This window comes from Ursus arctos, unplaced genomic scaffold (genome assembly GCF_023065955.2).
Source record: "Ursus arctos isolate Adak ecotype North America unplaced genomic scaffold, UrsArc2.0 scaffold_26, whole genome shotgun sequence".
NCBI classification, from domain to species: Eukaryota; Metazoa; Chordata; class Mammalia; order Carnivora; family Ursidae; genus Ursus; species Ursus arctos.
The window spans coordinates 21047893-21058430 of record NW_026622941.1 but is presented as its reverse complement, the minus strand read 5'-3'; the positions used below and the strand labels follow the sequence as shown (position 1 = coordinate 21058430).

General features: G+C 32.6%; 1 protein-coding gene across 1 annotated transcript in view; it reads right to left on the bottom strand.

Annotated features, from left to right (window-relative positions):
* Positions 1 to 2052: 2052 nt before the first annotated feature.
* Positions 2053 to 10538, bottom strand: part of ETNK1 (ethanolamine kinase 1) — a 67388-nt gene continuing 58902 nt past the window's right edge. The window contains exons 7-8 of the mRNA XM_026502277.4: positions 8238 to 8311; positions 2053 to 7899 (exon numbers count right to left, since the gene is read on the bottom strand). Coding sequence (XP_026358062.1) covers positions 7827 to 7899; positions 8238 to 8311 — 147 coding nt within the window. The 3' untranslated portion in view covers positions 2053 to 7826. The remainder of the gene's footprint in view (positions 7900 to 8237; positions 8312 to 10538) is intronic.

Here is a 10538-nt window from a genome sequence, read left to right as displayed (position 1 = left end):
TGATTTGGTTGAATAAATAAGTAAAGTGAAGAAATACAGAGCTTCCCTACAGTAAAATTCCAATTTCAGAATTAAAATTGAAAGAAAGTAGAAGGAAAGAGAGAAATAGAGTATCAGCAACAGTCAAACATAACTGCTGCAGGCAAAAACTGCTGATGGATGCTAAAATAGCACAAAAATCACATAGTTTCAGAGTATCTCCTCCCTACCACAAGATGCTTATTCATTAGAAGTAGAAAATGAGAGGGGCACCTGGGTGGCTCAGTCAGTTAAGCGTCTGCCTTTGGCTCAGGTCATGATCACTGGGGCCTGAGATGAGCCTCCACCACCTGGCTCCCTACTCAGCCAAGAGTCTGGTTCTCCCTTTCCCTCTCCCCCCTCTTCCCCTCCCCACCCTCGTGCTCGAGCTCGCATGTGCACGCTAATAAATAAAATCGTAAAAAAAAAAAAAAGAAAATGGGGAGAAACTTGGCAGATACCACTTTAATCAAATGACCAAGGTTACAATCACTAGTAAAACATATATTACCATTTCATACTTCATGTAATACAATGAATGAAAAGGGCACATTAATTCTATAGTGTTCTTAACAAAATATGAGTAAAGAAAAGGGAGAAACAAATACGAAATGGGAGAGGCAAGGGAGAACTCTGAAGTTGGATTAAAAACTGAAGTGTCAGTATGTACTCACCATTTCTAAAATACATTACTTACATATAAATGTGTTTCCTTGCTCTGCCAGCTAAAAGGGCCTAGGATGTGATATCCCAGAACTAATGAGCATACTTAGTTCTCAGATTTAAGTTTCTAAGTACCATTAAAAAAAAAAAAAAAGTTCCTTGGAAAAATGGCTGATTCCAAGGCTCTGGAAGGTTCCAAATTTAGTCTAGAACATCTTATTTTACTATAAAGAAAGTGCTCAAAACATGTTCTGGTACATCTGGTACAGCCAGATCTGATGGGGCTCCCCCAAGCCAAATCCAGACATTTTAACATCAATGTAAATAAGTATAGTAACGGATTATAATCCACTAAATAAAATAAAAACCTGAGAGTCTATACTTCTGTCACAGGAATGGTAAATGATATACGGATACACACACACACACACACACACACACACACACACACACACAGATGATTCCTTACAATAAATGCTGATACATGTGTATCACGTAACAGAACTGAAAAATGAGTATTTTGCAGCCATCATAATAAAGATTGGTTTAGACAAATATCAAGTGTTGCTAAAAGTCAGGGGAGGCAAATGGGATGTTTGACAACAAGCAAGATACATAATCTTAAAGTTTCTCTCCACAGATTGCTTATTTCCCCACAAGAGGAAAAATAAACATTACAAGGTGAAGACACAGAACAATACTTGGACCAAGTGATCAAAATCAACATCAGCAGTGAGTTCCTCAGATTCGATACCCTCATACAGACACATCACTTTTGTACTATTTTGGCGGGCAATACATAACCTCATTCTAATGGAAATTTATTTAGAAAACACTAGATAAACCCAAATTGGAAAACATTTTCTCTCTCTCTCTCTCTCTCTCTCTCACACACACACACACACACAAGTATTTTTGTTACGGAGAACTGATCTTCAAGATTATCTGATGGTGGAGATCATATCTTTGTATCTTCACCTCTATCACATTACCTGATAATTAAAGCTTAATAAATACTAATTGAATTGATACTCCCTGCCTAGACTAAAATGCTAAGTCCCAGAGAGTGTCTTTATTTATCTGCTTCTGGCCCTAATCACAGTGAAGATACAAAGTGTAATGGTTAGAAGAATAAAGAATTTTTAAATTAAGGAAATAGAATTTGTTTACTGAGTTACACAATATTCCACTCTCTCATCTCAACTAAGTTTCTGAAAGCAAATTTTATTCAAAACTTTTTAACACTATATAAAACTAGAGAATTAGAAATTTAAATCATCACTTCAAGTACAGTTACACACTAACTTTGAAGTCTTGTTTTCTGCCCCCCTCAAAAAAGAAAAACCACCAAAATAAGTTGAAATAACAAGATTTATGGTACACTGCAGTTAGAACCCAACTTTATTGTTACAACCAATTTTTATTTACAGAATATAAATCTCTTCAAAAAGATACATTCCTTCATTTAATCAATGGTAAAAGGCCTTATTGAACAGAAATAAAGCCTAAACATCATTTATATTCAAACAGAAATACAAACAACTTCATTAAAAGTTTATGAACATACAGCAAAAATGTATTTTTACTTAAGCAATTACATGAATGAGGCTGTTTTTAATTTTCTTCACTGGCAACCCCATTTTTATCCACAGAACAAATTTTACACTTAAATTAACAGTAGTAAAAATGTAAAAATTAAATTTTAAACATGAAAATATGCAACGAAAAACAGGAAGTATCTCCATTACCAAACAGATTAACAAGTTCTCAGACACTCAGATACTTTCTGAGGCATATCAAAACACCTACATCAAAATTTGCATTCATTTGAGAGGTATCAATACATTTTCAGTGCTGAGACTATTTGTAGCACTTACAGTATATACAAAGCAGCATTATACTACTATGGTTCACATTTGATAAACACAAATTTAAGCTTTATGCCACAATTTTCCAATTCAACATACAGCTAACGCAGTGACAATTACTTATTTTGGTTTTTTTCTTCTGAAACTTAATAAGGAAATTATCACTTGAGAACATGGAATGATGCCATGTCTTATTTCTTATGATAACAGTATATTTTAAAATTCAAATACTTCATATCACAGAAACCACCCAGCTGTAAAAAGGTTCCTCAATACAGTACAGTTAAAAAGTATCCTCTTAGCAGATTCCACCAATTTATAGTTAGTTTAGCACACATAAACAACAGGAAACTTCTTCAGATTACTGGACAATAAAGATTTCAGTGTGTCACTACCTAAACTGAAGTAGCACACCACAACCATGGCAAGTAAATCCTCTCATCTCCTCCACTGCTTTTTTGGGGTCTCAACATATCTCTGAAAATTCCTTTATTAAAGAGTTTTGAAATTTAACTAATTTAACTAATGAAACAATTCAAATCAGCCAGCTTCTTCTTACCCTTCACTTACTAGTTGAAATACAACATGTAATGTTTTTAATTTTTATAAACATCTTGTGTTTTGTTAAAATGATTAATGGTATTTATACCATTAATGGGTAAGATGTAAACAAAAATATGCCTATATTTAGGGATTAAGAATATTTTACAGAGCAATTTTTTTCATAACTAGAAAAGCTGAAAGATTCATAATGAACACAGATTTTACTTTAACCTGCTGTTTGACAACATCTATAGCATAGTAAGTGCATTAAGTACAGACGAAAAGAGAAAGCAGACTTTAAGACAGAAACCTACGAAACAGCTGAATTTGGGACGCCTGAAACACAAAAGGGTATTTTTCTATAAGCCTGTCATTTTTTCCCACTCAAAGAGTTGAAACCTTCTATTTCAAATTATGATCCAGAAATGAAAATTGTGTAAAAACTGTGTTCAGAAAAATCTAATTCATTATGTAAGATACCTTACTAATGTCAGTTTTCAAGTATTCGAGTAATGCAAACCCAAGCATTTTCTTTTATATCAACATATTTAAAGACTAAGCTTTCAAAGATAGGGGGGAAATCATTTTAAATAACTGATATGCTTTTCTGTCCAAAAACATCAAACCCAAGGCATAACACTGTAATCACACAAGTGATATGTAACTGGAAAAAAAAGGTGGTTCGACATAACTAATGTCTTTCTTTTTTTTAAGAAAATAAAAGCAAAACAGATTGCCTTAATATGTAGCTAAGTGTCCAGTCAAAGGACATTCTAAAATCTAATGAGCTAAGGAAGAGAAATCAGAGCAAATCAATTCTGAAACAAAGAGAAAGCTGCTTTACCAGGTACTTACAATTCATTTCCTTCGTGCATAATAATTACTTGCGTTTGCCTTTTGAGGAAAGTAGTGTAAGTTGCTGCCAATAACAAAACTCTCCTCCTAGCATAAAGCATTGGTAACTTTGTCTATCAACTGAAAGACTGATTAATATTAGAAGCTTAAGTCTATATCATGTTGGAATGCATCTAAAACATTTATTAAAAGCAATTTAAAGCAGAAAAATCAAACTGTTAGTATTCTCATTCTTAGTATGAAGAAATTAAAAAATGATACAGAAATCTTTGTGTAATACAAAAAAGAAAAATCTATATAATTTTTAAAGTGAAGGTTTTTAATTTTTCATTGACAGTGCTTGGGGGAACTTTTTTCCTTTAAATCTGGAAGCTTAGTAACATATTTATAAACTGAAATAAATATTTGTAGTTCAATGAAGATGAAAATAGCAGTCATTAAAAGATTACTCATGACTTATGTCTTTTCTGTTTTTTACAATCCCCTCATGAACAACTTTATATTTAGAGAAGCCAAATGAGATATGCTTAAGTTGAACCAAGAGCTAGTATCCTATCTCATATATATATATATATGTATATATATATGTATATATATATATATATATATATACATATATATATATGTATGTATGATTTAGATTCACAGAGATACGTAAAATTTCAAGGGTTTTTTTTTTTTTTTTTGTAGAAAAAGGTTAACAACCTTGAAAATAGGAAAGGATAATACTTCAGTATGCAATCATCACATTATATTTTTAATTTGCTTTAGCTTAGAATCATGACTCAAAAAAAGGAGTTCTAGCAGTGTATTAATTTACTGCTTATAGGAATCTAATCTCACAAAAAGTAATGGCCAACTAAAGAATGAAGTAAAGTCATATTAGGCACTGAGAGGCTAAATAAATAAGTACTGACATTAACAAAAACTGACAAACCCTATTTTTCCAGTTCCTCTTGTTATCCCACTGTGCAGCCAGAACTTTTGGCTATTTCCAGTCTAAAACCAAAGAGCTGAATCATTTCCTTACCAAAATAAAAGCAAAAAAACTACAAAAGAGAATGCAAAACAATACACAATCTCATATGCAAGATACAATTCACACTAGTTTACAAATTTTTATTTACACTGTTTTATATACATTCCAGGCAGACCTAGTTGAGTTTTGTGCTCATGTTGATCTCGAATGACCATGTGAACAGTATGATTTACCACCACATCTCTCTGATTTCCAGAAAATCAGGTGGTAGCATGGGGTCAAGAGGGAAAACAACAACAACAACAACAACAACAACAACAACAACAAATATTACTGGTCAGGTAAGATCACACAAGTATGTAAGGAACAAAAGGAAAAAACATGTAATTTTGCTTGTTAAAGCATCCAGGCCACTATGGTCTATTGACTAACAACTATGAGTATACATGAATGCCACTTCTCTAACAACCATTTTCATATTTACAAAATGAACTTACTATACCAGGTGAGTTATTAGGTAAGGCATTCAAGTTCCTTAGCTTAACATAAATAGGCAACAGATATCTCAGCAAGCCACAGGACAAATTTTAGAGGGCTATTTTTCCTTTAGAATCCTTTAAATGGTCAATAAAAAGGGAAGCAATTTTGAACCCTCTTATTAGTCTGCAGCATGATCCCAAAAACCTGTACAGGATGTGGGAGCATCATGACACCCAAAATCTGGCCACAGAGTGAGGAAAATACCTTAAATGTCTCATTTTGTTTCCAACTTTCACTGCATATTCCCAGGGCTGAAGTGAGAGCCTCTATTCCCCTTTACACTCAGTTCTATATCAATCTCTCTGAAACACAAGAGTATCACAGCTAACAGCTATGCACAGTCTACCAGCAAAGGCTCAGTGAATCTCTACTCAAAATAGTTGGAAGAATATGGAGTAAGGTAGAAAACTGATCTTCTCTCCTCCCATAGTTCTCCAAGATATATACTGTTGCACTTTAAGAAGTCAGAAAGAAAAAAAAAAAATCAAGGGTATTACATATTATTCATTGTCCTAAGAAAATTTTCCAACCACAGATGAAAATTCCACTAAAAGCAATTCTTCAAGCTCACTCTAACATTATGTAAAAAGCTATTGTTTAATTGGTTCCATTCCATTTAGTCAATTAGGTAAAATTCTACTGATCCTATAGTAATATGGTTTATAAAAACAGAAGTGAACACTTGTAACATTGGGGAGGTAGAAAACAAATCTTAGTCTAACACTGTTATAGACACAAGCAGATTTTTAAGATTCTATTTATGTAACTAGAATTTACCATTTAAAATGGCCTTTAAGTGTTTCTACTTACTTCATTAGCTTTAAACATCTTGAGATAATCCAAGTATTTTAAAGCACTTATCTGAGAATATAAGTCATTTGGAATAATACATCAAACTCCCCAGAAGATTTCTCAGAGGATATATTTGTAGTTGCATATTCTGAATATGCAGATTCATTAAGTCAACTTTGTACATGGGCACTTATGTGACCAAAGTGCAAAGCGTGTCAGACTAATTTTCTAAGTAAAGTTAACCATGACTGCTCGACTCCACACAGCAGCGGTCTTCACAACTTGAAGCCTACTCACCGCAAAGATCTAACTTCCTTCCATATAATAATTGCCACCCTCTCACTCCCAAACAAGATAAAAAATATACAAACAAAATCAAGAGAAACAAACAGAAGCCTCCTACCATGAATATTTCTGTTTAATTCACATTTTGTTAGATTTTAAGTGTATTAGATCAATGTCCTAAATGTTCCTTATTTCTTTTAACCGCTTTTAATTTATTTCTCTGAACCTACATATATCACGTAATCTTTTGCTATCATTCTAAAGACATGGAGCCAAACTAAAACATGAAACTAACTGTTAAGGAATGAATCTGGAAAGGTAAAAAGGAATCTATCTAAATGCTATCTTCTTGTTCCCAAGTATGACAACCATTCTATCTTTGTTTCAAAAATTAGCATTTGTTCTACTAGCTAAACAGACAAAAACACAGAATATCACAATAAGTAAAACAAAATATTTTGGTAAAAAAAAAGTGATATTATCAAATTTTAAGAACAAACTAGCAACTAAAATGACCATATTTAGTACATGAAAACATTATTTAATGCAGATTTTGGTAACATAAAATCGTATCTATTCCAGGATTATACGGTAACTATTAATATTTATACTGCCAGACTATGTATGGAAAGGAGAATTTAATTTTAAGATATATTCCCCCCCAGAAAAACTTTCCAATATTCAGTTCAAAAAGATGTGCCACTAAACATAGACAGTAAATGTAGTTTACCCTCATACACAGATATTTTTCTATGAACACCCTAAGTTATCTATACGAGTATCTGGCATTTCAAGAGTGAATGATTCATATTTCTTATAGTGTATCAAGATAAAAAGGTTACACTGAACACCTAGATTGTTTGCTAAAATTAATATTATTAAAGTAAAACTTTTTTAAAAATTTTCTCTGGAACATTTTCATTGCTTACACTCAACCAACAGATGAAACAGATGAAAGCAGTCACAGAATTATGTTAAATTTATAATAAATAGTTCACATATAACATAGATTAAATTATCAAAGAAAGGATTAAACTGACATATTTATACCTTTTTGCAGATTTAACAAACTTCTAATCCACCACATACTGATAGCAGTAGGTATACTTCTTGACATCATTCAGTCTATTTAAAAAATAGATTGGTTGTTTAGAGGCATAATTTGTAAAGCAAGATAACCAAATTAAACAACAGAATTTTAACAAATATTGGCTTTTCAAAATTTCTTAAGAAAAGATACACAAGCATTGTTCAGCTACTTGAGAGTAATCAAATCTCTTCTTTTACTCAGGCACTTTTAATGCAGTAACTTCAGGCTTCATTTTAAAGTATTGGTTAAAACGAACAATTGCATACCTAGTGAGAAATGAATAACAACAGAATTAATAAAAAATGAAAAACTTAATCCTTCCTTCATTTCCCACTCACCCTTCTAAGCTGATTCTTTTTTTAAGCTTTAGGATTTTCAAAGGACATATTTTTAGTTTATTGCACCACCTACTGGACACTTTTCTAATATAGTATTTAACAGATTATACCAGATTTCCTTACAGACCAATTATTTAAATGTATGCAGCCCTTATAACATTTGACTGAAAATAATAACTACAGTGTACACTATGAGTTTTACATGTACATCAAAAAAAAAAAAAAAGTAGAGACAAATGTAATACATACAGTACAATTAAACTTACCCAAGGAAATCAAAATCAATAGTGGAGTATTTGGCTTGAATCAAAGCCCACAATCCCCAAAAGAAATGAGAAGCCTAAAAAGGAAAGAAAAATCAGGAATAATGATAATACATTTCTCTATAAAACAATTATCAAATAATTAATGTTTCCCTTTTTCATCAACTCCATGCAGAATACTGTCTTGATGCTTTTTTGATATAAAATATCTAAAACACAGGTAATACTGAAGTGTACAGTTACCTGGATGGCTACAGATCACTTCTGTCCATACCAAAAGAGGTTAGAATATATTATAACTGCTTAAAACACAGAGCCCAATTCCTATAACTGCTTTGTGGAGAAAGAGTTCAGCATAAACACTGATAGATGTTGGTTATAATGGCTAACAGGCTTTCCTACAAACTACATAACTATCAAAAGACTTTGTTTTTTGACAAAAAATTAAAAAGGTAAATCTAAATCTCAAAAACAAAAAAATATATTTAAAGATGAAAAATGTTGTAGACATGACAAACATCTGACAACGATTTTTATTGGCCCAGCAATCCTGCATAACCAACCAGGACATATAGTAACATGATTTTACTTATGTCAGAGAAAAATGGTCCTGACTTCAAGAGAAAAACAGATGAATGTGTAGGAGCTGTAAAATAACTACTTGTGTGTGTGCTTTACAAACCATTTCCAGTTAAACGTGAAAATATTTTAAAATTCTGATAATAACTAATAAAACTTCACTTCCCACGAAGTAGTCTATTCTAACTAGAAATATTACAACTAGAAAAAAGTCTTAAAGATAAGGGTTTTATTTCAGCTAAATTTCCTATAGTAGCAACAAAAGGTATCTTAGAAAAAAATTACTCCACAGCTGTGATCTTGGTTTTAAAACAACCAAACAACCCAATTTAGTAGGTAAAACAACACAGTGTATGAGAAAGGATTCTTAATTTGAATTGAGAACTGTGGGGGTTCAAAAGTCCAGGTTCTGTCACTAACTCCTTCTGCAACCTTCAGTAAGTCACAAATTTTTAATGTCTGAATCATCACTTAAAAGATGAGACACTATTAGCCATTCTGTATTTCACACAGGACTGTTTTAAAGATTAATGGAAATTATACATATATAAAATATATAAAAATATATAAAATATAAAATTTTTACCCTCTAAAGATCTCTTTAAAGTATGCTGCTATACAAATACCTATTTGCACTTTGTTTTTAACTTCCTCAAAAAATCACTATCAGGATACATAACTTCCCATCAAATACACATATAGAAAAGAACAAATCATGTACGTGCAAAAGAATGAAACTTGACCACTATCTCACACCATACACAAAAATAAACTCCAAATGGATGAAAGACCTCGATGTGAGACAGGAATCCATCAAAATTCTAGAGGAGAACATAGGCAGCAACCTCTACGACATCGGCCAAAGCAACCTTTTTCATGATACATCCCCAAAGGCAAGAAAAACAAAAGATAAAATGAATTTATGGGACTTCATCAAGATTAAAAGTTTCTGCACAGCCAAGGAAACGATCAGAAAAACTAAGAGGTAGCCCACGGAATGGGAGAATATATTTACAAATGACACTACAGATAAAGGACTGGTATCCAAGATCTACAAAGAACTTCTCAAACTCAATACACGAGAAACAAATAAACAAATCAAAAAATGGGCAGAAGATATGAACAGACACTTTTCCAATGAAGACATACAAATGGCTAACAGACACATGAAAAAATGTTCAAAATCATTAGCCATCAAGGAAATTCAAATCAAAACCACACTGAGATACCACCTTACGCCAGTTAGAATGGCAAAAATAGACAAGGCAAGAAACAACAAGTGCTGGAGAGGATGTGGAGAAAGGGGATCCCTCCTACATTGTTGGTGGGAATGCAAGTTGGTACAGCCACTCTGGAAAACAGTGTGGAGGTCCCTTAAAAAGTTAAAAATTGAGCTACCCTATGATCCAGCCATTGCACTACTGGGTGTTTACCCCAAAGATACAGACGTAGTAAAGAGAAGGGCCATATGCACCCCAATGTTCATAGCAGCAATGTCCACAATAGCTAAATCGTGGAAGGAGCCGAGATGCCCTTCAACAGATGACTGGATTAAGAAGTTGTGGTCCATATATACAATGGAATATTACTCAGCTATCAGAAAGAACGAGTTCTCAACATTTGCTGCAACATGGACGGCACTGGAGGAGATAATGCTAAGTGAAATAAGTCAAGCAGAGAAAGATAACTATCATATGATTTCTCTCATCTATGGAACATAAGAAC